This window comes from Parus major, chromosome 17, assembly GCF_001522545.3.
Source record: "Parus major isolate Abel chromosome 17, Parus_major1.1, whole genome shotgun sequence".
Taxonomy (NCBI): domain Eukaryota; kingdom Metazoa; phylum Chordata; class Aves; order Passeriformes; family Paridae; genus Parus; species Parus major.
The window spans coordinates 3,501,658-3,528,115 of NC_031785.1; the positions used below are offsets into that span (position 1 = coordinate 3,501,658).

Consider the following 26,458-nt stretch of genomic DNA (forward strand, 5'->3'; position numbering starts at 1 on the left):
CATGCTAGAACAGAATAGAAGAGCAGGAGAGTGGCAAACAAGGAGAGAGAAGAGCTAATCTGTTTATTGTCAGCATTTGAATAGCATAATTTTTATTTGAAGGGCCATCAGTGTTTTCTAAGCCTGATCTTCAACATCGCTGCTTCAGATACATGAATGATACAACAAAGGCTCATACTCTTCTTTGTGCAGCCCACAGATGACATTGTCCTCATGGCCCAAGCCCTGGAGAAGATATTTCTGCAGAAGGTTGCCCAGATGCCTCAGGAGGAGGTGGAATTGCTACCCCCAGTTCCTAAAGGCAAAGGTCGCAAGCCCTCAGCAGGCACACAGAGCACAGGTACAGATCCATCCAGGGATAGGGAAGGCTGGGAGCTGTTCCTGAGGCCTGACCCACCTTCCAAGCTGCTGGACTTTGCAGATGGTGGAGAGCCTGGGAAGGGAGAGTGTGGTCTCACAGTTAAAGCAGTGGGGAGGAAAGCGTGAGACGTCTGGGTGATGCTCACTCAGGGTTTCAGGGCTTGTCTGTCTCAAGGCCACCCTGCATTTGTCACACCAATCTTGCCATCTGTGACTTGCCCATCCTGGCAGCACTTCACTGAGGGAGGCAGTGCTGTTGCTTCTCTGTGCAAGGAGGAAACTAAGGCAAGAAAAAAGAAGGTAGTCAGAAATGGCATGGAAAGTCTTCACACCGTTTGGGTTTACACAGCTCACCCTGGGTCCTGGCAGAATCTGACACAGCAGAGACTTGGACTCAAATTTTGATAATTCCCTAAACCCTGTATATTTTTCTTTTGCACACATGGTTACAACATTGTAAAATTAAAGAATTTATTAAAGCATTGCAAAAGGCTATGTAGACCCTTGCATATCAGTGGAAACTAAGTTTAGTTCAGTTTACCTAGAATTGATTTTAAATGGATTTAGGACTAAAACGTCCAAGCATGGTAAAACAGTTCATAAAGGACCTTGTGTGGGCTGAGTTAAATGATTGCTGGTTGGTTGTTTTGGTTTTTTCCTCCAAACAAGGTCTAATTGTTGCTCTGGGAAAGTCAATTATTCCTCTGTTTTCACACATTTCAGGTGCTAAATGGAGCTATAACTTTATCCAAGCTCCGAGAAATTAATGATGATGTATCTTTTGATAAAACATAGGAGGATTGCTGCTTTTGTTATTAGGTAGTATGTTTGTCCCCCTTAATGTTTTACCAGTGAGCAGGTTTTTAGCAATGCAGGTGTAGCATCACAGACACTGAGGCCATCAGGAGGCTTAAGCTCTACTGAGAATCATAAAATACAGAGTTGGAAGGGATCCCCAGGAATCACTGAGCCCAACTCCTGTCCCTGCACAATAAAATCCCAAGAATCCCACCCTGTGCACTTGTGGCAAACCTGCAGTGCTTTGGGTTTCTGTGTGCTCAGATGGCCTGGGCAGTGGTTGTTGCCATTTTCATGGTGTGAACACCTCCCACTCTTCCATCCCCTGCTCTTTTGCTGAGCTCTGGGAGCATCCAAGGGGTGAAGACTGTCCCAGAGCAACACACGCTCCGTGCAAAAAGCGGAATTATTTTGCTTGTGGCTGATCTAAACCCGTGGTACAAGGACTCAGATCAGAGAATGCTCACTCTTGTTGTACCCTGGGTGTAACAGCACCGAGCAAATCACACTGCGTCCTTTGTGCTCTCCCTGGCATCCCTTTGCCAAGTCCAGCAGCACCAGTTTGCTCCCAGTACGCTCCGAGCTTAACCACCAGCGCCCTTCCCCTCTTGTTTGAAAGGAGCTCAGCAAGCCGTGGCCGTGTCTTCCGTGTCCCCGCCGGCCCCGTTCCAGAACGTCCCTCCAGCCGTGTCTCAGACGCCCGTCATCGCTGCCACCCCCGTGCCAACCATCACCGCCAATGTCCCTCCTGTCGCCGCCCCAGCCGCCGCCGCCCCGCCGCCTCCCGCCGCTCCGATCATGCCCGTGGTGCCTCCCACGCCCCCGGTCGTCAAGGTAAATCCGGCCAGTTCTTCAGCAGGAGCAGGGCTGCACTGCCAGCCCTCGCTGCTGGCTCCCTGCGTTCCTGCTTTCACCCTTGGGTGCTGAGTTGGAGAGGGTTGAGAGCGATTCTGCCGGTTTTCACACGGTCCAGCCAAGGTGATGTCACCTGTGTTTGCTGCAGCTCCAGCCTCTCCTTTCACAGCCTTTCCCTGTGCTGCTGTTCCAGGGTTCTTGGAATTCTCCCCTTTTTACACCAGATCTCTAAAAGCATCTCTTCCCTCTGTAACTGAGCTCCTGATTTTGCTGAGGCTGTTCCTTTAAGGTTTGCAGGCTCCAGCATTAGGAATGTTCCTCTCTGCTTTCAACCAGTTCAAGACAAGCCTGTCACTCCAGTTGGAGGAGACTGATGTTGCCTGCAGGTTTTGGGTGCTTTAGTTCTGACTTCCTGAGTAATCTTTTGGGAGTTGTCACTGGTGTTTTATTATTTATTATGTTAATTTATGGGTAAATGAAGACATTACCTAAATAATTGGAATTTTCTTAGCAAGCAGTGTATTGCTTTAAAAATGATGAAAGCATAGCTCAGAGAAAGCTGGGGATCTTTTTATCTAAACTATGGAATTAACTGCAACAGTTTTGGTTGTGAGGTTGCTTGGACCACCAGAGGCACAGAATTGTTTTGCTTTTTAACCCAATAATTTGGGAATTGCTAGAGAAATTGTAAGTCAGATCTTGCAGCTAAGCTGTCCTCCTTAGAAACCTGTCTCATATTTCAGATTCTGTCCAAATAACTTTCTTCTGAGAATCAATTTAATTTTAAAACTCGAGGATGAGCCCAGAAGTGAGTTTGCCAAATACACTGCAAAATTAATTCTGCTTGAGATTTACTTAAGATTTCCTTTAGATTTCTCTAAGGAACTTTTTCTTCCCTATCTCCCTCTCTAGAGAAATAAATCCTTCAGAAGAGTACAAGAGAACTGATTGGACAGTCACAGCTGGAATTTATGTGAGAGTGTTTGTTTGCTTAAGGCAAAAATCTACCTTAGCACCCACTAAATACAGGGGGAGTGAGGGCTCATGGGTCTTTGGTGATTAATATGCTTTGGTTCAGAACTCACAGCCTTATCCTGCCACTGGGGACTCAGACATGTGGCTAAGTTATGACATTTGCTGAGTCCCAATGCATCAGCTGAGCTGCAGTAATGGACTGTACCCTCTCCTTTCCCTTGGCAAACACCAGGTAAGAGTCCTGCCTTCCATCCAAGGGAAACATCACATTTTGCAGCATGGTTGGGTTTGGGTTGGAGCTGTGCAAGTGGTTGGTTACTGTGGCTCAGGTGATGTGCAGTGTTGCAGCCTCTGGTCACAAATCCCATTTAGCCCAGTGAAAGAACTGGTTTGTTTCTGTGTGAGGACAGGCAGAACCGAGGATGAGCTGTGCTGGGGTTTCAGCTGGGAATGTACTCACAGAGCCTGTCCCTCTGGTGTTTCAGAAAAAGGGAGTGAAGCGGAAAGCAGACACCACCACCCCCACCACCTCTGCCATCACTGCCAGCAGGAGCGAGTCCCCCACGCCCCTCTCGGACCCCAAACAGGCCAAAATCATCGCACGCAGGGAGAGTGGCGGCCGCCCCATCAAACCACCAAAGAAAGACCTGGAAGATGGAGAGGTCCCTCAGCACGCAGGGAAGAAGGGCAAACTCTCAGAGCACCTCAAGTACTGTGACAGCATCCTCAAGGAGATGCTCTCCAAGAAGCACGCAGCCTATGCGTGGCCCTTTTACAAGCCCGTGGATGCAGAGGCCTTGGAATTACATGACTATCACGATATTATCAAACACCCCATGGATCTCAGTACTGTGAAAGTACGTCCTCATTTTCCACCTCATGTTGCAGGGGGTCCCTCTGGTTGCAGAGGGCTCCTTGGTGGGAAGGGGAAGGGAAAAGGGTGGAAACTGAACCTGTTTGGATGCCAGCTGGATATTTTTATATTTTGTTTTCTTCCCCTCTCCCTTTTTTGCCATAAGCCAGGACAGCTTTTTTTCCTGCCCTGCAGAGCAGTTGTACACAAAGCAAAGTACAATGACATCTTCTCCTCTTTGTGAGTAGTCCAGGTATTTAACTGGTGTTCTTAGGGTTGTGTTGCAGTCTGAGAAGAGAAGGTGCTTTATTTCACAGGATTCAATTGATGGTATCCCATTTCCAGAAGCTGCTGATTACCTACTTGGTGGTGGCAGATAGGCTTACACTGAGCAATTCCAACAGGAATGTGATGGTAGTCAGGGAGATGTGATGGTTTTGTGGTTCATGCTTGGCTACTCAAGTGCTTAACGTAGTATGGTCCAATATTCTTGTTTTTCCCAGTGGGTTTGAGTTTTGTTGAATCCCTCCATGAAGCAAAGCCATGTCTTTGTAGTTCTCATCTTCTTGTGAGCCAGGCACTGGATTCTGTGTTGATGGAGGGGAGACTTCCATGTACAGGAGGTGAAGATATTATTGTTGGCTTTCACTGGCATTGCCAGAAGGATTTTACTGCCTGCTGAGCTAGTGCCCAGGATGGTCTGAATGCCCAGGTGACAAAAGGGCAGCTGTGGTTGTGAGTCCTGTCATATTCCTTGGCAGGTCCTGTGTGGTACCTGGGAGCAGCATGTCACACTCTGATATGCCATGCAGCTATCCTAGGGATGCTCTGGGTCTCCAGAGACAGCTGCAGCCTGCTAGTCGAATCCTTAGTGGCTGTAGGAAGATTAGAGATGGACAGAGTGAAATCCTGACACTCTCAAACTGGTATTTCCATGTGTGTTTAGGTGATTCCTTACTGCAAGAGATCCTTGTCCTATGTTCTGAAAAATCTAGGTGCAAAGCTGTGATTTCTTGGGTTGGTGACTTCTTCATACTTAAATCTCTTTAAGGTCCTAACTTCATTCTTTTAAAATTGTACACCTCTGCCCCTCTCTGGCAAGTGCAGGTGATATCCTCCCTCTGCACCTGACTAGTGTAGGGGAGAAGACTTGGAGACAGGCAAACCCAGTGGAGTCTTTTACACCTAAAGACTCTGGGTTTCTCATTCCACATGGTAGTATTTTTCTTAATAAAGTTGTTTGAAGTGCTGTCTGGTATTGGTTTTTTATGGAGTGTTTTATTGTCATTGCTCTTGGCCTGTAGATCATGGTGTGACTTCTCAAAGATGCAGCTCGTAATATGTTCACTGTGTGGAACAGAAACCTGCCATTTGCAGGCAGTGTCATTTTCCAGTGTCAGGGACTTCCTCTGTGCCTCTGAAAGGTTTTTAGATTTAATTCTGCCCAAGTGACATTGGCTATGATAAAGCAACACAACTAACAGCCTCCAAACTAACCTGGAAGGAATTGTGTGAGAAAGTAAAACACAGTCATTGCTGCAGCTGTAACATATCTCTTGTCTCTGTTTCTGTGGCTGTGTTAGGTTTGATTTTCCTCAGAGAATATCCTTCTCCAGGAGCATTTTTTTCCCTGGCAGAGGTGTCTCCAGGAGGATTTGGAGGTTGTTTTTTCAGTGTGTGGTGGAGGAGGCAGGTTGGCTGTTGTGACTGTGCCAGGGACAGGTGAGATGGAGGGGCTGTAGCTGAGCTTGTTGCAGGCAGGAGCAGAGGGATGTGCTGGAATTTTGTGCTGGAGCTTGGACTGAGAATGGGAACAGCTGAAGGGACAGGATATGTGAGCTCATCTCTACCTCAATTCTCTTCATCACAGAGACAAGAGACAGGACTTCTTGGAGTAGGAAAGGATGGAAGTGTGAGGAGAGAGAGGCAGCAGCTCTAATTCTCTGTGAGGAGTGGGATGCACTGAGGCTGGAGCTGCTGCTGCCCTGTCCCCAGGCAGGTAGGGACCACTTGCAGAACATCCCTGTCCCTCTCTGTGCTGCTGGGGGACCTGGAGCACTTCTCCTTCTCCATCCTCTGGCTGCCAGCTCCCAGTAGTGACATGGATGTCTCTGCCTTTGGTTTACTCAGTGGTGAAGAAGCAGCAAACCTTGATTTTACCCAGCTCTAAACCCACCACACTGTGCAAGAGGATTTCCACAGGGTGTTTGCTTTAGGAATAAAGCACTTCCTCCAGGGATGTAACTCTGTTCACACCTTAATTTTCCTGCCCTCAACTGCTGTATTTTCAGAGCAGCTGAGTTCAGGGTGTTAAAAGTGAGGAGACATTTTTTGTGTCCTCTGTGGGCAGGACAAGACTTACCTTAGAGCAAGGGACATATTAGATATGAGGAAACAGATTTATGAACAGTGAAGGTGATTAAACACTTGATTGAGGGGAAAAATGAGATTGCTGTGGCAGATGCTGTCTGTGGGACAGAGGAGGGGGAGCTGTTCTGCCTGTACCTCTGCCAGCCCTGCCTGTCTGCTGATCTCCAGTTGTAAATGTAATCACTTTTTTTTTTTTTCTGTAAGCAGCTGGATATCTCTAAGTGTATTTATTACAAGATATTCCAGCCCACCTATTTAAAGTTCTTTTCTTTCTTTTCTTAAGCTAATTATTCTTTATAAGAAAACAAAACAAAAATACACATATTAAAAGGGCTAGAAAACCATTGATTTTGGATGAAAAGCAAAGCCTCAGACACTGGAATGTATTTCACAGGCAGTAATCAGGCCCTGAGTATGCCAAACAAATATAAAAAGGTCTTTCATGCAGTAAGATGTATTTTAAAATAAATGGGCCCTTTGGTTTGAACATATGTTTTGCTTTGGAATTGGCCTGAGAGGCTTTTCAGACAGGAGCACCATAAACCTATTTCCCTTTCTGCCTTTGTGCTGTGCCTTCCAGGCTGTCTCCTGGTTTATTCAACAGGAAAATGAGGTCTCCTGACAAAAGTTTGACTGATGTCTGGCTGCAGCACAGCAGGGATGTCACCACCCTGCATCAGGTCTCTCAGAAGCTGAATCCCTGGAGGTGAAATTCTGCCCTTTTCACAAAAACAGCTCCAGGAGTGGTTGCAGTGTTCCAAGACAGTTAGAAGGTCAATCAAAGCTGCGAAATATCTGTAGTTGTGTGAAAAATGGGAATTTTGCTTGTGTCAGGGGTAGGTGACAGACCCTGAGCATCCCTGACTGCTGTTGGGATGAGGGATGTTTGTCCCATCACGTCCCCAGCCTGTCTGCCACTCAGCCCTTCCCTTCTCTGGGGTTACAGGTGCCCAAGACAGACAAAAGGGAAGCCTGTAAGCACTTGGCAAATAGAGAATTTCTTTAAACTCAGGTCTTTTAAATGCAAATGAAACTTAGTGTTAGCTTCTGGTTCCTTTCAGCAGGAGTAATTGGAGCTAAGGTTTTATACATAGTAGTAATATATGCATAAAATCAATTAAGTGCTAGGAATGCTATAAACTGCTCTCTAAACCCAAGTCACTGAGCCCCAAACAGCAAGAGAAATGTCTGGAAGTGAGAGCTGAAAAATAAGAGAAAGGAACAAGGTACAAATATTTGACATTTATCCTCTAGGAAATAACATTATGAGTAGGTTCATAAAGGGTGAAGTCTGTATCCATTTCTATCAGCTGGACTTTTAAATTGAGAGTGGGAGTTATAGTTTAACTGTAAATGCCTATTTTGCTGTAGGAATTGCAGAGCAAGCCTCCTGTGCTCTGTTAGCAGGAAGTCAGAGTTAGATTTTTGTGATCTTTTCTGCCCTTTCAGATTTACAAGGCAAATTTATCCAAGCATAGGTAGAAATACACACTTTCAGGTACTCCTGTAATTGTAACTTGCCTGTTAACTCTTGCCCTTTCCATCCATGATCCTTGTTTCTATTAGTTCCTGATCCATTTTTCTAAATGATTTTTCTAATGATTTCTAAATGTTTTCTGGTAGAATGTGGACCCTGACAGATTTACATTCTACTACTTAGAAAACAAAGCCTATTTAGAATCTTAATGTTTAAACTGCTATGAAATATCAACTTCTTTGGTTGCCTGGTGTTTGTTTGCTTGTTTCATAAAGCAGAAACTCTGAATGTTACTTAAGAACCAATAACCCAAATTAAACTTTCATTCTCTTAGATGGAATTTTTGAGGCTGTTCTGAGGTTCTCATGTCCTTCACACAGTTGCTACAAATGCCTTTTGCTTATGGCTTTTTTTCTCCTTCCCCTTCCCCTTTGGCTTGTTTATTTGCAGAAGAAAATGGACAGTCGGGAATACCAGGATGCACAAGGTTTTGCAGCAGATATTCGGTTAATGTTCTCTAATTGTTACAAGTACAATCCTCCAGACCACGAGGTGGTGGCCATGGCCAGGAAGCTTCAGGTAAAGGTGTTGGCAAATGTATCTTGCAGAGTGTTTTTAGTTCAGGTACAAGGTGAGATCCAGGTGTGGATCTGCTCTTGGCACCAGCAAGGGAGATTCCTCCAGCCCTTGGGAAGAGCCTCATGCTCTCTGCAGGACAGTTGTGCTCTTAACATGGCTTGGGCACAATGCCACATTCAGCTCCTAAAATATTACAATCCTTGGTTTTAAAGCAATTGAAGAATTTTCTTGGGCTTTCCAGATGGGTGGCCATATTCTGTATATTATTATGTACTTGTAGTGCACAAAGACTCTGCCCCTGATGTATTTAAGAGACCAGAATGAACTGTTTGTGGCCAAAGCTCCTTTTGTCACCGATTTTTCCTCCTTTTTGCAGGATGTCTTTGAGATGAGGTTTGCAAAAATGCCTGATGAGCCTGCAGAGGCCCCCACTCCACCTCCCCCAACAGCCCCAGTGGTGAGCAAAAGCACAGAGAGCAGCCACAGCAGCGAGGAGAGCTCCTCCGACTCTGACAGCTCTGACTCTGAGGAGGAGCGGGCGACTCGGCTGGCCGAGCTCCAGGAGCAGGTACTGCACCATCCCAGCTGTGTGTCCATGCATTAGACAGAGCACAGCAGCAGGAATTGTGTCCTGAAAAATCCCACCTAGGCTTTGCCATGCAGGGAAACGTTCCCAGTCTAAGGAGAAAAGCATTCAGGTGTGCAGTCTCAGTGCATGTTTGATGTAACAGTAATTTTCTTTAAGATCATTTTTCTCTGTGCTGACACTCTCTCCTTCCTTCTGGGATCCCATAGTATGAACTGCTTGGTTTTTGGCTTCAGAATATCCTTACACCTTGGGATGTAGAGGGAAGGGTTTGTGGAGGCAGCAGTTACCTTGCCTTGATGATTTTTTCCCATTTCCCCCAGCTGAAAGCCGTCCATGAGCAGCTGGCTGCGCTGTCCCAAGCACCAGTGAACAAACCAAAGAAAAAAAAAGAGAAGAAGGAGAAAGAGAAGAAAAAGAAAGATAAAGAGAAGGAAAAAGAAAAGCACAAAGTTAAAGCTGAGGAGGAGAAGAAACCCAAGGTGGCTCAACCACCAAAACAAACGCAACAGAAGAAAGCCCCAGCTAAGAAAGCGAACAGCACAACCACGGCTAACAGGTGAGAGCCAAGAGCTTCCAGCTCTGTCCTTAATTCCTGGGGAAGCTCAGTAGCTGTTAATTTGCTGCTGAATAATGTTCCCATTCCCAGACTTACTCCAGGGAGTCTTTAACTTGGAGCTGGCAGTGGAACCATGGTGTTTTCACTGTCCAGCTCTTTGAATCCCTGCCTGATTGCTCTCAGATAAGGTTTTGGGGTTGTCTTTTGTGCAGCCACCAAGAATGTGCTATTTCATGGCTGCCCCCCTGCTGCTACTTGGGCTCGTTGTCACACTTCACAGGGCTAAAATATAATAGGAACACAACAGCTGATGTCAGGCTGCTGAACTTTTTTTCAGCACTTGTGGTGCTGTTCCAGCCATCTGACCAGAGCTTCAAAGCCAAGAGCATGGGGATGTTTGTTACAAGGGAGCTGAGGGGAAAAAAATAGAATTCATTGCTGTGTCCCCATGAATGTTTTCATGCTTGACAACCTCTCCAGGCAGCCCAAGAAAGGAGGCAAACAGGCATCTGCAACCTATGACTCGGATGAGGAGGAGGAAGGGCTGCCCATGACCTATGATGAGAAACGACAGCTCAGCCTGGACATCAACCGCCTGCCTGGGGAGAAGCTGGGCAGGGTGGTTCACATCATCCAGTCCCGGGAACCTTCCCTCAGAGACTCCAATCCTGATGAGATTGAAATAGATTTTGAAACCTTGAAGCCCACAACATTACGAGAACTGGAGAGATACGTGAAATCTTGTTTACAGAAAAAACAAAGGAAACCGTTTTGTAAGTTACCCTCCCGGGGCACGTGTTCCCCACAGCAGCTCTTGGGCTCAGCTTTGGAGTCAGGGCATGTGTATTGAGATTCTATTATCCACCTCTTGGGTATGTGATGGCAGGAATTTTTAGAGATTCTTTTCTCCCAAGGAAATGTACAGAAACTTCCTGTTTTTTTCTTTGTTCTTTCTTCCCATGGTGTCCTGCTGCAGAGACCTGGAGAGCCAATGTGTTCCTCTGCAAGACCTGTGGGATGCCTTTATTACTTACCCAGGCTCTGGAAGGCCCTGTAAAGGTTTCAGTCTCATTGTGTCAGGTGTTACGTGCACATATCTGGAAGGATCAGTTTCTTATCCTGAATAGTTTAGCATCTAATTAGGAAGGAAACAAAAAATGTGGTTGGGATCCAAACCACCAAGGCAATAAATGAGATTTGCACAAGGTTACGTGGTTACCTGTGGATTCTGAGCGTGTCTGAGTTGTGTATTCACCCCAAAACTGCTCTTTCTGTGTGTCCTGATCACCACATTGCCCTCACCCTCTGTCAGTTCAGAGGGTGAATGTCAATCTGCTGCTGAGTGTGTGGTTCAGTGTGAGACAGACTTTGTGCCTCATCCACAAAGTGAATTTCTGCAGCCCCTTGAGAGTTTAGCTCCAGCTGGACAGCAATAGGATCACTTCTCTGAAGTAAGTCTCCTGCTCCTTTGTTTAAGGGAGTTTTGCTTTTAAGATTGACACAAAAGCTACTCCTTGCTCTTGCAGAGCATCTTCATTTCTTCCACACAGGATTTTCAGGAAGGCCTAAGCAAAGTGCAGACTTTTACCTTTCTTTTTTGCTTTATTTTTTTTTTTTTTCCCCCTAAATCTTTCACTGTTGGCATAGCTCAGGAAAGGATTTTCCAGAGTGCTTAGAACAGGAAGCATCCTTCAATTTTGGAACCAGGGCACAGAGTAACACAGAATAACCTCAGATACCCACCCTGTGAGCCTGGCATGCCTGAGCCTCTCTGGACTCCTGTACTTAGTGTTCCCTCTTAGGACTGTACTTTCCAGATTTCTTTTTGTGTTTTTTTAAACCATTTCTTTAAAACAGCTCACAGAAATATAGTTACTTCCTTGCTGGATCAGGCAAAATATCTGGCTCCTGTCTCGTGCTTCCAATCCTAGCCAACACCTGTGTTCAATTACTCCTCCTTTGGAGGAATATTTCCTTTCTTTGGCAATGTGAGTGTTACTGGTCCTTTTCACCCTTTCCATCCTGATGCAGTTACATTCCTGTTGTCTGCCAGCCTTTGCCTCAGTTGGTTTTTAATTTGCCTTTGTTTTGTTTTCTATTTAGAGCAACATAAACCACAGGTAGATTCTTGCGTGAGGAGATCAGAAGTTTTAATGGCAGATGCTTTACTCCTGACAACCTTTAATGGGACACTTTATTTTACAGGGCAGAAAACCCATGTAACAATTCTGTAATTACAAATCTGTAATTATTGACCATATAACTGGCTGGTAAGTAACCTGTAATGACAAGGTTATTACATGGATATTTCTATCTTCTAAAATACTTTCCAGAAGATCTCTCTTAAAAAATTGCATGTTACAGGATGGTGGTGATTTGATGAGCAAGGCAACTTCAGGTGTTGCCTTCTCTCTGGGATGTGTAGTTGCTGTGTGAGCACTGGATCTTGGCAGTGGCACTGCAGAGTGTGCACACAGATGTACATGCCCTGTAAAATAGTGATGTCCACTCTTTCCCCTGCATCCCTGCACTTTCAGAAACTCTGCGTTCCTCTCCCACAGCTGCCAGTGGGAAAAAGCAAGCAGCAAAGTCAAAAGAAGAGTTAGCTCAGGAAAAGAAGAAAGAACTAGAAAAACGGTTACAGGATGTCAGTGGGCAGCTAAACAACAACAAGAAGCCTGCAAAGAAAGGTAATAGCTTTGGGTTTATGTGAAAGCAGCACCCCAAAAGTGGACAGACTTTATCACAGGGTCAAAACCTCTGCCTTGGGTTTGTCTCTGTGACAGAAACCCTCAGAGAGTCCCCACTGAGCTACGGTGTGGGGCTGCTTTGGTCCCTGGCCACGTGGAAACTCCTGGGTGGTAAATGGGAGCTGTCTGGGAGGAAATTCCTCCTTCAGAGAGAGGAGGATCTTCCCTGTGTTAACCTGGTGTGCAGCCTGCACCACGGAGCTCCTAACTCATGGGGTTAAAAAATCCCAAACCCCCACATAGCTCAAGATGTTCCAGAAAGTTCCCCCAGTGCAAGCAAAGCTTTGACAGGGAGCTTTTCTGTGCTCCTCAGAGGTGACAGTGCCCCACAGCAGAGCTCCTCTGTGCATCCCAAACTTCCACAGTCCCTACCCTGTGTGTCAAACTGGGGACAAAGGCTGTGGGCAACCCTTCTGTGTTTCAGTTCCTTGCAAGTAACCACATCCCTGCCTTGTTGCCCACAGAGAAATCCAGCTCCACTCCCTCCGGAGGCCCCTCCCGGCTCAGCAGCAGCAGCTCCTCCGAGTCCGGGAGCAGCAGCTCCAGCGGCTCCAGCTCGGACAGCAGCGACTCGGAATGAGCTGGGACACTCGGACACAACCCCCAAACGGACACCCCCTCCTCCCTCCCTGCCCTGCAGTGTCCCCTCCCCTCCTCAACCCTCTGCTCTTGGGCCATGGTGGTCAGGTTTTAGCCCCTCTCTCTTTTCTCTGACTTTTTTTATATTTTATTTTTTAACTCAGTGTTACAAAAAGGTATCTTCCATTTTTTTTTGGGGGGGGGGGAGGGGGCTCTCTTTTAATAGGTCAAAGAGTGTGTGTGTGTGTGACTAGACTTTATGACAAATAGTTCCCTATGCATAAAGTCTCTAAAATTTACATTTATCTGGAGAAAATTGGTCGAAAATGGAAGAACTTTGAGCTCTTAGCAGGAGATAAATAGAAAATTCTGCAAGGTTTGTAGTACATTTCCCTCCCAGCCCTTCCCTTTCCCCAGAATATTCTCTTTTAATAAGCCTGCCTGGCTCACACAAGGTAAAAACCATCTTTTTTTAAAGAAATCTCTGTAAAATGGTACTGTATCTGAAAGATGTTAGCTTTTGAACTAGTTGGTGTATTTGTTATTAGCACTAGTATTCTTAATCTCCAAGTCTACAGTGTGATGAAAATGTCAGATGCTATCATCTTTTTACATAAAAACAAAAAAAAAAAGCAAAAAAATTCTCATATACTATGAATTGCTAACATGCTTTTTTTTTAATCTTGGTAGAGGCAAAGGCACCTGTTCAGGAAGGTCTTGAAGCATGAATTTAACTTTAAAGCACACGAGCAATAGAAGTGGTTGCATTTCTTGGTTTTCCACTCAAAAGCTTCACTTTTCCTGGGGATTCTTTGGGAAGAAGGGAGCAAGGGACACACTCAAGTTTCTTGGGAATGTTATTTTTACTATTAAATAGATAATTTCCAGGAAATGGGCACTCTCTATGAAAGTTTTCATGGAATTGACGAGAGGTTTTTTGGTGTTTTTGGCTGGAAGTTGTCAGCTGGAGCCTGGAGTGATCCCTGCAGTGACCAGGACAAGTCATGTGCCCATTACTGGGCACATCTTGGGGATTTTCTCCAAGACAAACACTTCAGTCTGGGCTTAAAATAAAGCAGCACTTGAGCTCCAGCTGAGGCTGAGCTGGCAGGGGAAGTGGAGAGGGATTTTGTGTGTGTTTGGGCTTTTTGCTTTTGAGTTTGCTTTGGTTTTCTCCCTTCTCCTCCTCATCATTCTCGTAGTGAGCTCCTAGAAAGGGGATGCTCCTCCTGTGTCAGGCAGGGTTCAACTCCCAGGCACTGCAATCTTTTACCTCAATGAAAAGAAGAATGAGGGGAGGGAGAAGAAAAAAAAAAAAGCAATTTTTTTTAAAGCTTGCTGTTTTTTTCAGTCCAGCCTAACATTTTGACCTGCACTGCTGCAATACACCCTGGATTTAGTGTCCCTAATTTCATGTATATACCATGACTTTATTTATTAAGCACCATTGGTCATTTAAAATGTAATAAAACCTAACAAAAGCAAAGCTGGGGTTCTGGCAGACTTTTAATGAGGTCTGAACCAGATGAAAAAAAAAAAAAAACAACAACAAAGCAAATAAAAATTCACTAGTTTATTTATATACCTTGGACTTTCTACCTACAGGTGCTACAGTCCAGTCTTGTGTATCTGGTGCTCTGTCATGTTTGGTGTGTTCATTTTTAGATTTGTTTTTTTCCTCTTCTTTTCACCCCAGACCCCTTTTTTCCTGTTTTGTACAGATTTTGGAGGCATACACTTCAATACACTTTATTATCTCAGTGGTCTCTTTTTTTTTCCCCCCCCCTTTTTTTTTTTTTTTTTTTGGTAGAAAAATGGGGGGTTTTATCCTTTTCTAATGCAATTTTAGAAAACACCAGTTCTATAATTACATCAAATTTGTATTCTGAGGGGCAGAAGTTTTGTTGTAAATTCTTTTGATTGTAAAGGAAAAAAAAAATATACAGAGTTTAACAAAAAGTTCTGTCTTTCCATCTCCAGCACCAGCCCCTAAAACTGCCTCTCTCTTGTGGGGTAGCCCTAAAATTCACCTTCCTGTGCTCTCCCAGTGGTGCAAATTGCTCCAGATTTTATTTTTCCCTGCAGGTGAGTGGCCCTGGAGGCTCCTCAAGGCCAGTGCATGATTTCCTTTGCAGCCTCAGGAGCTCTGGGGTGGGAGATGCTGTGCTGGGCTCTGGGAATCACTGCCTGTTTCAGCATTCCATGGTTTGCACTTCCAGCTGCATCCACGCTCAGTGCCAGTCACCCACTGCCCATCAGGCAAGGGTGATTTGCTGGACACTTGAGCATCTGCCTCTCAAAATCTGCTGGAGACCAGAGATTCTTTCCCACAGCATTTGGAAGAAAAAAAAAATCTGATTTTTACTGAAATTCATGGTTTTTCTGTTTTATTAACAATGGAGTTCAGTTCTGATTTTTTTCCCTTACAAAACCTTCCCCCAGACATATCCCTGGAAATATATTTCCAGAATTTACTATGAGGAAATGTAATATTTACCTAATTAAGAGCTTGGATTTCTTTTTAATGGGGTTGCATTTCACCTGTGTTTCTCCTGTTGCCTGTCACTTGAATGATCAAAACCAAGGAATATTTTGAGGAATAATTGCAACCAATTCACTGCCATGGCATTTGGATAAACAAACTCCCAGTTTTCCCTTCCTGGGACCTTTTCCTGTGTGCTTGACCCTGAGCTGTGGTGGTGGCTTCCGTGGGGAGGACAAACTGGAGGTGACAGCATCACTGCCACAAAAAAAACCTGGGAATTTCAGCTCCATCACCATCCTCTGACATCAGGAACAGCCCCTGGAACATGCAGACATCCCTCAAGGCACCTCGGGGCTGTCCCACCAAAATGAGTTGGGAAATTTGGAGCCAGAGGGTTGAGAACCACGTGTGAAGTGATGGCTGGCTCAGCACTGGAGGAGGATCCCTGTTTGAGCTGGAGAAGAATCCCAGCCTGGGCATTCTCAAGGAAAACAACCTGCCAAGGCCACCACACAATGAGAAGAACCTTCTGCACATCTTTGATCCACCAGCTGCAACTTGGGCTTCCACTTACTGGGAAACTTTGCATGGAAAACAAGGTGTTCCCAACAAAATGGAGCAAGGAGAAATCCATTTTGGCATGACTGAGGGAAGAATTTGGTGACTCCTCACTTCCAAATGTTGTCCTTATATTTTTCCATTCCCAGCTTATTTATAGTGCTTGTTATCCCCACCATGTCCATGGGGGTGCCTCTTGTACATCCTGAGTTTCTCCAGGAAAGAAAAGATGTTTCCAGTCCAGAGTAAGTAGCAGCAGTCCTAAATGAGTTGGGAACTGAACCAACAGAGCATTTATTTAACTGGGTTTTATTGCATGACACGTCAGTCCAGATGTCACAAAATAACTTGGAAACAATCAAACACACAACGTTTGAAAGAACATTTTTAAACTTAAGAATAAAAAAAAAAAAAAAAAAAAAAATTAAAATTTTTATGGTAGAATTTTTCTTGAATGAACAAAGTTTAACTTTGTTTTCCAGGGGAAACTTCACTGAAATCAGTATGATTTCATATGTATGCATACACACAGAGTTTTATTGAAACTGCTTTTTTCGGATGAATTCCTGTTTTGACAAAATATCTGACCAGACCTTTCTCAATCAACCAGCATTACTGCACCTTTTAAAAACTTTGTGAACCTTTTCTCTGATTGTAAACTCAGCCTGTCTCGTGGCTCAGTGGGACCAGAGGGAGATCCCCATCCCAGCGACCGAAGGAATCTCTCAGCTCTCTGCACACCAAATGTGTCGTCTACACAACAAAATCATTTCAATTTTTGTACTGATGTGGTTTGAACCTTGCCTGCCCCCAGGGTCTGTAAGTGTAGGAGTGATGGTTCAGGGCTGTGTCACTGCTGGGAGGGTGGTGACCCCAAAACACACACAAAATGTCATTTCTGTGTGTGGAAATGCACAGCTGAGTTCCCCCTGAGCTCTTCCCTGTTCTCTATGTGGTGGAAACAGACTGCAGTTACCTAACCCAGTTCTTTCTCTGCTTTGGGGACTTGTAGACCAGTTTTTAATTTTGGCTTTTTTTCCTTGTTTTGAAAGGAATGATTTCATTTTTTTAAAGCTCGGGTTGGAGCTGAGGGGAAGGGATTGGGGCATGACAAAGACAAACCACAATCTTTTTAGTACTGGATTTTAAATTCTCAGTCTCTTCTAAACCATGAGCAGTTACCACTAGGGCTAACTGTGGGCAGGCTCTGCATCAGTAAAGAGAAATTTAGGATTCCTTACACAGCAGCATTATCTTGCTTGAGCTGCATTTTGTAAAGAAAATGGTATTTGCATATCTTTTTAAAATGTCATTTTTAAAAAAATAAATTAAACCACCAGCTAGGATTTGACAGAGGACACTTAGAACACTGCCCTGATACTGGCATAACCAATCCAGAAAGATCTGTTGTTGTATTTTTTGTTTTGTTATTTTGGGTTTTTTTTAATATTTAAAAAGAAAAAAAAAAAAAGAAATTGTTACTTTTCTGTATGATGTGCATGCAAATTTACCGTAACTCTTTTTCTTAAAACTTTTTAGTGCCATTTCTAGTATATTCCCGTAAATGTCAGTTATTGAAGAGAAATGAGTCAATGTAAGTAGTTTAGCTTGTTTATTGCAAATTGCTGGCCTCAAATGAAATAGAATTTAAAAAAAAAAAATACTTAGAAAGTAATCTTTGATGTTACTGGTAATCACAGACCCTGGTGCTGGGGCATTCATTTTGTTTTCATAATAAAAAGAAAAATTGTTTGGTGTGTGCGGTTTGATCCCATGTTTTCCCCTCCCCTCATCTTTTCTAGGTGTGGCACTCAAACCTGGACTGAGCAGTGCCAGGAGCCAAACATCAGGATATTGAATCCTAGTGCCACGAGTCCTGGGATAATTTGGAAGTTGTTTTGGGACCAGCACACCCAAAGGGCCGACTGCCTTCAGAGTAGGGGCAGCCTCTGGCGTGGCCTGGAATAAAACTGCTTTAAATCCTCTTTTTTTTTTTTTGGGTGAGGGAAATTCAGCTGCTCCCATGTCCCAGGGCAGCCAAGGAAGGGCTTGAACTCTTCTCAGTATCCTGCAGTCTGCAGGGGCTTAAATTCAGTGGGAATTGCTCCTGGTTGAGGTAAGTTGGGCTGAAGGGAGATGAGATTTGAGCCAGGTTTGCTGCTGAAGCCACCAGGACAAGCAGAGGAACTTTGTCACCTGCTCCAGCAGCCAGGGCTGGCTGTGGGAGCTCAGGGTGACCTGAGGGCCCAGCTTGGAAAGGGGGGCCTGGAGCAGCTGGTCCCTGTGCCAGCAGAGTCCTGGCATTGCTGTGTGGGGGCCAGGATCTATTTTGGTTATGGGGGAGGGTTTGGGTTGGTTTTGCTGTTTGGTTTGTGTCAGGTGGGGTTACTGCAGCCAGGGTTAATCTTTCCCTAGCCCTGTTCCTGCTCACTGCCTTTCCAAGCCAGCATCTCCAAGGCTTCAGCAAACCTCTCTCATTCTGCTCTTGTACCAGTGACACTCCCACAGGGCTGTTCAACCTGAACATCCTCCTGTGAGGCAAGGCAGGATGTTTCTTTAGCGTTGACAGGTGAGTTATTTCTAGGGGCAGCAAGCAGAGCTTTTTCTGCAGGCTGGGAGGAGGTTGAGGACACACAGGACATAATTGAGGTTCAAATCTCACTGGTCATGCCTTGAATCCTGGGGCCAGGTCTGTGAGAGGGGCTGGAATGAGTCCAGAGAAGGGAGCAGAGCTGGGGAAGGCTCTGGAAAGTCTTTCCTGTGAGCAGCTGAGGGGGCTCAGGTGTGAGGTGGGGTTTGGTCTCTGCCAGGACAGGAGGGAACAGCCTCAAGCTGCATCAGGGTGGTTCAGGTTGGACACGAGGAGCAGTTCCTTTGCAGAAAGGGTTGTCAGGCATTGGCAGGGGCTGCCCAGGGAGGTTTGGAGTTCCCCTCCCTGGAGGTGTCCAAGGAAGGCCTGGATGTGGCGCTCGGTGCTCCAGTGACAAAGTGGGGATTGGTCACAGGCTGGATGTGAGAATCTCCGAGGTCTTTTCCAGTTTAATTCCCTGATTCAGTGTGACATCTTGAGGTTTTCCTTACCCTGAGAGTGCTGCTGGCCTTGGGGAGCTGGAGGAGCCTCCCCTGCAGCTGCCAGTGCAGAGGTGTGGCCTGGGAGCCCCACCAGTAACTGAGGGAATTCCTCCCTCCCAAGTGGGGAATGCCAGAAGCTGTCACCTGTGCCAGAGGACATGCAGCGGAAAAAGAGACACTCACAAAGCTGCATTCAAATCATTTTAATGCACTTTATCAAAGAGGCTACAACAGTGTTTAAACAAGTGCATCACACAGCTGGCTCACAGCCACAGCAGCCACAACCCTGCTGTGACCAGTGACACACAGAAATGGAAAACTACAGTCACATTCACAGAGATGGAAGGACAACTCATCCTCTTCTTCCTGCACTGTCACATCCAGCCTCCATCCTGAAAGAATTTATGCACATTCTTACGGGTTTAGTCTTGTATAGTCCAATTAACACTCTGCAAAATAACTGAATTTTGGTTTACCAGCCACGTTAACAAAAAGAGACTGATTATACCCAAAATAAGCATCTTCCTTACTGAAATTCAAAAGAAAATAAGTGTTGGATTTCTTTTTTCTATAAGAAAAGAAAACGAACAGCTGGTTTGGGGATGTGCTGTTCCTTAAACTCCCAGAGTTCACGTGCTCCCCAGGGCTGGCCTGGAACCCACCTCTCCTGCTTCTCCAGGTGTATCCACCTGCAGTTCCCAGGGGAGCTCTGGGCACAGCCTCCTGCCTGTTTGAACAAATAATCTCCTGTTCACTCAGCCAAGACCTGGAGGCCCAGGTGGGTCACACATCCCTGGCAATGCTCCCCCGGCACCTTCCCGAGCCTCGCTGGGTTTGTGAATCTCATTGAACGCTTTCACCCGGCTGAAAAACATTTATTCACTGAATTGTTTCTCCTCCAGAGCTGGTCCTGACAAAACCAAGAGGGTTATTTGTGTGCAGAGCAGTGCAAAGCAGCGAGGTCCAGCAGGTTTAAATCTATGAGCACACACACAAGGTATCAAACACCAACACATGCAGAAATAGTGCTTTTAAAAAACAACGAGCTGCCTATCGTTTGCAGTGCTATGGAGCAGGGCTGAGTACACCAAACCTCTATGATTTCACTCTAGAATAGGTGTGTTCTGCTCACTACATCGAGTTCAGCAAGGTTGAGTGTCTGTGTGTTTGTTGTAGCATTTCACCCACACGGGAGAGGAGGAAGAGATTCTTCAATGTATTTTTAAAAAAAAAATTAAATAAATAAAGTGCTTGAAAAAAAAATGCAAGGGAGGTTTTAGATAAATAGAACAGAAGTAATGACTGTGCCTAATAATAGGCAGGTAAATAATCCATCCTGAAGCTGACATCAAATACTGATTTGCCTGGAGCTAAGCCTGTGCCCAGGCACTGCTGGGTTGGACACATGGCCTAGGCAGGACAGAAAGGGCAAAACCCTGAAGAAGAACTTTGATGCTGAACCCTGGGCACATCATTTGCACCCCTGGAAATGGAAGTTTTGTTTTTAACAAAGATTCAGGTGCTTGCTGGGCTGAGTTTCTCAGTGTGATTTTGCCTTGAGCAAGTCAGGATTCAGCAGAAACTTAAATCTGAAAGCAGCAGCCTCTGTGCCCAAGCAAGGCCATGTTTTTCCCTCCTAAAATCCTCCAGTTAATCAAAACAATCCCAGACACAACTTCTAAAATACATGCACCAAACCTACAATCCAACCTGAACTAGAAGTCAAACCCTTCCAAGCTACTGCATGCATTAAAACTTGAAGGCAAAGCAAACTCCAGTGGCCTCTTTCCTTCTGTACCCCGTCTCAGGAGTGGTCTGTGCTGTGTAGGAGTTTCCTTGTGCCCTTTAGGATATGTCTGTATTTACAGGGGTTTCTTGCTGTTGCTTTCCTGGGCCTGTCCCTCCCTTTCAGGTGGTTCACTGGAGGATCTGTTCCTGAAGCTGGGCCAGGGATCTGCCTGAAAGGAGTCAGCTCCCCTGGCTCCACAACTCCCGTTATTTCCATGATCCCACACTGTGGGGTCAGAGAAGGCCCTTTGCTTTGCATGAAACTCCAGCACACCTTTCCTACCAGGTGTTTTGAAGGCTGAGATTAAATTCTCAACACATTCTCTCCCTGTTCCCACAATAAACCTCTCCATTCCCTAGCTGGAAGAGACCACGTCAGAGCAGGAATTAAGGGAAGACAGGGCAAACAGAACAAGAATGGCCAGATGGTTTTGGAGATAAACTTCTTGAAACCACAGCCGTGATGGGAAGAGATCTGTACTCGCCTCTGTCCCACCAGCATTCCCAGAGCTCTGGAAATGCACCAGGACTGGCCAGGAAGGGTGCCCAAGTGTCAGTGGGTGTTTCTCAGGGCACACGAGGCACAGCCCCTGCCAGGACGCTGGGCAGCAACAGGCTTGAGAGCTCCCCAGCAAGAGGTTTGTTGTACACACTCAGTGTCATGCAGAATGGGAGTCCATAAACAGCAAAATCAAACAGAAACAATCAAACTTCAGCCTTTCCCAGCCTCTCCTGGAAACGCTGCTTCCTGTGAAGGGCTGTGAGAGGGTGGTGCACACCCACCTCCCCCAGCTCTGCTTCCTCTCCACGTGTGAATTCCTGTGGGGAATTACATAATAGCACAAAACTTGGACTGCCCCGTGTCCCTGGAGACATCCAGCTTGTTTTTGTCCCGCACCAGGATGGCTTCGTTGCCGTACTGCGAGTACCACATGCTCCTGCTGCGGCTCAGGTAGGTGTTGGGGGGAGCTGACTCCAGTTTCTGCTGCTGCTGCTGCCAGATGAGCAGAGAGGTGTCCCTGTACCTCAGGCGGGCGTAGCCCTCGGACAAGGCTTTCTCGGGCAGGGGCACCCTCCCGTTCATCACCGTGTCACTCATCTGCCCGAGGAGAGCTCCACCAACAGGAGCTCCTTCCCAACAATTCCGAAATAAACCCCGCTGGGTCTGTCCAGGTCGATGGCTGCTGCTCGGAGCTCAAGGGAGAACATCCCAGGGGACAGCTCTTGGGATCCACGAGCTGCTGGCACCACTCAGGACAGGGAGCAGGGCCGTAAAATGACAGCAGGCAGCTTGGCCTTGGTTAAAAACCACGGCAGGACTTCTGAGAGCTTATCCAGCGGTGCTACTGCTGCGTGTTCCACGCTGGCAAGGGCCCACACGTGCCGTTTGTTGACAGCGCATGAAGCATCTCCACGGGTGCGAGCGGCGGATCTGCGGCCAGGCAGGACAGGCTGAGCGGGTCTGGAGGAGCCCAATTCCCTGGAGAAGGGAGCCAGAAGGCGTGGGGAGGTCAGAGGCCGGAGTTGAGCGGTGCCCAGGCCCGAGCATGGCCTCGGCCGGGAGCCCGGCACGTCACGTGCCCAGGGATGCAGGAGAAGATGCTGCTCGGCCCTGCTTGTGGTACCCGAGCGGGGTCGGGGGCCCGGCACCTCCCGGCGGCAGCCGCGGGGCACGGCAGGGTCACCCCACGGGCTGGCAGCGGGGATCCCCACCCTGCCGGTCCCCCTTTCCGTGTCCCCCCATCCCGCCCGCCCCCCGACCCTTCCAGCGGCACCGCGCACCCTCCGCGGCCCCCGCGGCTGTCCCGCGACCCCCGGCCCTGTCCTCCCCGAGCGGGGATCCCGCACCGCCCTTCCCACGCCTCCCCCCGAGGTTGCCTTGACCCCCCGCTCGCCGCCCCAGCCCCACCGTGCTGCGAGCCCGGCCCGGCCCGGCCCGGCTCCGCTGGGCTCGGCGGAGCGGCCGCGGAGGCTCCGCCCGCCGTGATGCGCCCGGGAGGAGCCACGGCCGGGGCGGGGGCACCGGGGAGGGCGGCAACAACGGGCCCAGGGCATGGGAGAGATCGGGTGGGTGCGTGGGGATGGCAGGGAGACACCTCCAGTGGGGTGTGAGGGTCCGGGGATGGCAGTGGGGTACCCCGAGGTGGATGTGTGGGGCCGGGGATGGCAGTGGGACACCCCAAGGTGGATGTGTGGGGCCGGGGATGGCAGTGGGACACCCCAAGGTGGATGTGTGGGGCCGGGAATAGCTGGGGGACACCCCGAGGTGGATGTGTGGGGCCGGGGATGGCAGTGAAGCCCAGTGGGTGCGAGGGGGCTGGCACCCAGCACTGGATGCGCGGTGTTTTAAAGGGACGCCCAGTCCAGCGAGTGCTGAGCCCATACTGGGAGCACTGGGAGCACTGGGGCTGGACTGGGGGTCCTCCCAGGTCTGTCCTTTGGGAGAGGGGCTCTCCCGGCTGCCGCAGGCTGGGATTTCCAGCCCACTCTCCTTTCTGCTGGGTGACACTGGGGCAGCCGCGTGTGCTGGGATGGGGCGGGCATCCTTTGTAGCCCTTTGGGCTCCCACGACCGCGCACCCGTGGGGTCAGGACAGGCAGGGGACACCCCTGTGTGCTGCCAGCCTCCTGCCACCATCAGCGGGTGGGAAAGGAGCGTGTCTGAGCAGCCCCTCCGCGACCTCCGCCCATCACCGCTGTCTGCCCCGGCGCCGCTCCTTATCCCGCCTGTCCCCTGGCCAGCACACAACGAAATATGTTTTGAAGAGAGCTGCAGGGTTTATTCTTTTCCTGATGATGCTAAATTTAAGCTCTCAATCTTCTTATCTCCTGTGAAGGCAGCGCCATCTAATCTCCTGCGAAGGACCCGATGCGTTTATCCGAGCAGAGCTACTCCAGGCGCTGCTCCTCTTCTTCACGGACACAAACAAGAGGCTGTGGTTTGCTTCCGTCACAGGGAAGGCATGCTGCAATTCCCGCTTCCCAGGAGATTTAGGCCAAACACAAAGAAGCTGGAAGAAGAAAAGAAAAAAAACAACAAAACAACCACACTACTACACTATTAAAATGTTTATTATCAGAAATATCCTGACTCTGTTGCTTAATCTGCTTCCTGCTATGCCTGCTAGCCCTGACCCACTCGTGGAAGATGCAGAACAAAGTGCAAAATCCTTTAGTGGACAAAATTTAAGTTTTTTAAGGCTCTTTTGGTCTGGTCTCTAAAATTCCTGGCTCTGTTATCACCAAACAGAAGCTGGTAAGGGGGGTGGGTGCCCTGCTGAGAGGGGGCAGGAGAAGGATTGGAACCTGCCAAGCTCCAACTGCTCTGACCCCTCCACTCCACCCATTCCTGTGAGTCCCTTGAGCCAGGACCCTTCCCAAATAAACCATGGAGGCAGCAGCAGTGGAAGGGATGAGGTGAAATCCAGCTGCTACTCGGTCAATGGTTTGTTCCTCCCCACCTTCCTCCGAGAAGTAAATCTCTATTTTGCTGTCCCCGAGCTGCCTCAGGCCATTCCTCTGCTGTGCCATGGCCACAGTGAGGGGCTGGGCTGGGTCCTTTCCCCCTTGCCGAGCTCCTGGGGCTGTGAACACTCCGGATCTCTCTGATTTTTATGGGGAACCTGTTGGGGTGGAGCCCGGTGGAGGATGATTAATTAGTGAGGGTGTCCCAGCAGCGCAGTGGTGGCACTGGGAGCTGTTAATAGGTGTTTGCTGGCATTCAGTACAGCTGGGGCATCCCAAAATGAGACTCTTCCACAGGGAAATGCCCGGGGAAGTGCCAGCTCCACCTGCTTGCTGCCCGGGGTCAGAATCCTTTACCAGAGGAGTTGCACATACAAAGAGCACCCGAGGCTCAGTGCTCCCGTTGCTCCAGTGCCAGAGGCGAATCCAGTTCATCCCTTCTGCCTCGCATGGAGCCGTGCCAGGTTAATTTTCCTGCTCCTTTCCACGGTGACAGGCCCCAGGAGGTGTTTCCTGCGGGAAGGGCAGGACAGGGCTGTGCTGGCAGGCCCGTTAGCAGAAGATAATTGCAGAGACTGTGGCAGGGTGCACCTTGTCTGGGCAGGTAGATCAGGTGTGTGATGAGCCAGACAGAGATTATTGTCTGTACCCAGCAGCTGAACACTTTGGTGGCCCTGTCATTTCCCCCTGGCTGATAATCGAGCAGTGGGCTTGCCAAGCTGGGGCTTGCACGGCTTTCCTAAAATAGTCGGTGAAAGGAGATCACAAAATCTCAGGGCGTGTTGCAGACGGCACGTAGGCTATGTGACAGCTGCCATGCCAGCAGCCAGGCCGGTCCTGCTCTGGGGACCCTGGCTCCAGCTGGAGACACATCCCCTGGCAGGGAGCACAGCCCCGGACCCGCTGCTGCACGCTTGGACTAATCCAGAAGGTGGCAATGGCAATCCACAGACACTGCCTGCCTGGGAAAAGAGGATTTTCTGGCGGTGTGCTTCTGGTGTTTAAGGGATATTTTCAGAGGGTCTGCACTGTGGCTGCTTCTCTGCATGTAGAGAACCCTGGAGTGACACCAAACATTGCAGAAAATGCACCTTTTTTGGAAATGCAGCCACGTGCCAGGTATTTTGGGGCTGATTGTAAGGTATGGTGTCTTCATACATGTCAGTGCATTTAATTTCCTTCCTTCCCTTCCTTCCCTCCCTTCCCTTCCTTCCCTTCCCTCCCCTCCCAGGACTAGGATGTCCCCAGCCAGCTCTGGGACGTTCCAAACCTGTCACCCCTTCACCGCCCGGGTCCCCTCTCATTCCCTCCAGGGGGGACCCGAGCTATGGGGGCTGCCTGCGGGGCTCCCTGTCTGCACTCGCTGACACATCTGGGGGTGAGAAAGCTCCATGTTCCCTCTGGCAGCATCTTCCCAGTGCGTCCAGCTCCCTCTCGGGCTCGTCCCGGGCGAGGAAATGAAACAAAAGCACACGGAGCGAAGTCTGCGAGCCGAGAGAAGCTCCACGCCGGGTCCCCAGCAGAGGGTGGTGTCAGCCTGTGCCCTGCCTGCCTGGCATTCCCTGGCATTCCCTGGCATTCCCTGGCATTCCCTGGGTGCCTGGCATTCCCTGGCTGGCATTCCCATCAGTGCCAAGAGGCAGGAGAGGGGACCACCAGCTCCAGCACAAAATCCAAGCTCTTTCATTTATTCAAGCTCCCTTTTAGCTTTAGGTCCACCTTGAAAACAGCATCTGCGTCCTCTCCACACTCCCCTTCCTCTTGCAGGACAGTTTGTACAACCTGGAACTCACAGCTCGCCAGCGTGTGCTGGATTCAAGTTCTTGCCGAGGCTGGCTGCACAGGTTTTGGTTGTTTTTATTTCCCCTGCTCTCAGGAACACCTCTGCCATCATCCCCTCGGCTCGCTGCAGAGGGAGGCGAGGAGCGCACTCGCTCCAACACCTCCCACGCAGAGCCGGGCTGTGCAGCTGCAGGGATTGTTCCCAAGTGTCCAGGGGCCAAAAACGCTTTTTATTACTCAGTAAAAAGCTCGGCTGTGGCTCGCAGGTTTAATTATGCACATATAATAAACTCCTCTGTTGTCATCTACCTACAGACCTGACCTCACAGGGCAGGCTGGTACTGAGTCAACCAAAATTATCCCTGGCACGACTCCACTGCCTTCAGTAGCCTTGTGATTCCTGCCCATGGGTGCTGTCGGAGGGCAGGAACGCTTCGAGAAGAACTAAAAGATCAAGAAAATCGTTCTGAGAAAGCAGCTCCTCAGGGTATGGGGAGTGTGGGCTGAGATGTGAATCCTCCCAGGGCAGGGCGGAGCTGCCCTGATGGTGAGACCGGAGCGTGTGGAT

At 48.2% G+C, this 26,458-nt stretch overlaps 2 protein-coding genes across 9 annotated transcripts in view; one reads left to right on the forward strand and one right to left on the reverse strand.

The window, feature by feature from the left end:
- The window catches only part of BRD3 (bromodomain containing 3), a 42,017-nt gene extending 24,476 nt beyond the window's left edge, over window positions 1–17,541 (forward strand). For 6 of the 8 annotated variants that reach the window (XM_033518349.1, XM_033518350.1, XM_033518348.1 and 3 more), the window contains 9 exons: window positions 193–340; window positions 1,778–1,992; window positions 3,474–3,845; window positions 8,139–8,267; window positions 8,644–8,835; window positions 9,177–9,412; window positions 9,893–10,185; window positions 11,974–12,102; window positions 12,627–17,541. In XM_033518349.1, the coding sequence (XP_033374240.1) occupies window positions 193–340; window positions 1,778–1,992; window positions 3,474–3,845; window positions 8,139–8,267; window positions 8,644–8,835; window positions 9,177–9,412; window positions 9,893–10,185; window positions 11,974–12,102; window positions 12,627–12,742 (1,830 nt within the window). In that variant the 3' untranslated portion in view covers window positions 12,743–17,541. Of the gene's footprint in view, window positions 1–192; window positions 341–1,777; window positions 1,993–3,473; window positions 3,846–8,138; window positions 8,268–8,643; window positions 8,836–9,176; window positions 9,413–9,892; window positions 10,186–11,617; window positions 12,103–12,626 lie in introns of those variants that run through there. The other 2 variants (XM_019008429.2, XM_019008428.2) reach the window with 2 other exon arrangements.
- Window positions 17,542–19,044: 1,503 nt separating this feature from the next.
- BRD3OS (BRD3 opposite strand) lies at window positions 19,045–22,622 on the reverse strand. The gene is made up of 2 exons (XM_033518354.1): window positions 22,554–22,622; window positions 19,045–22,124 (listed from the first exon to the last, which is right to left on the reverse strand). Exon 2 carries the CDS (start codon window positions 21,741–21,743, stop codon window positions 21,474–21,476), a length of 270 nt encoding a protein of 89 aa, XP_033374245.1. The 5' UTR covers window positions 21,744–22,124; window positions 22,554–22,622; the 3' UTR covers window positions 19,045–21,473.
- Window positions 22,623–26,458: the final 3,836 nt, after the last annotated feature.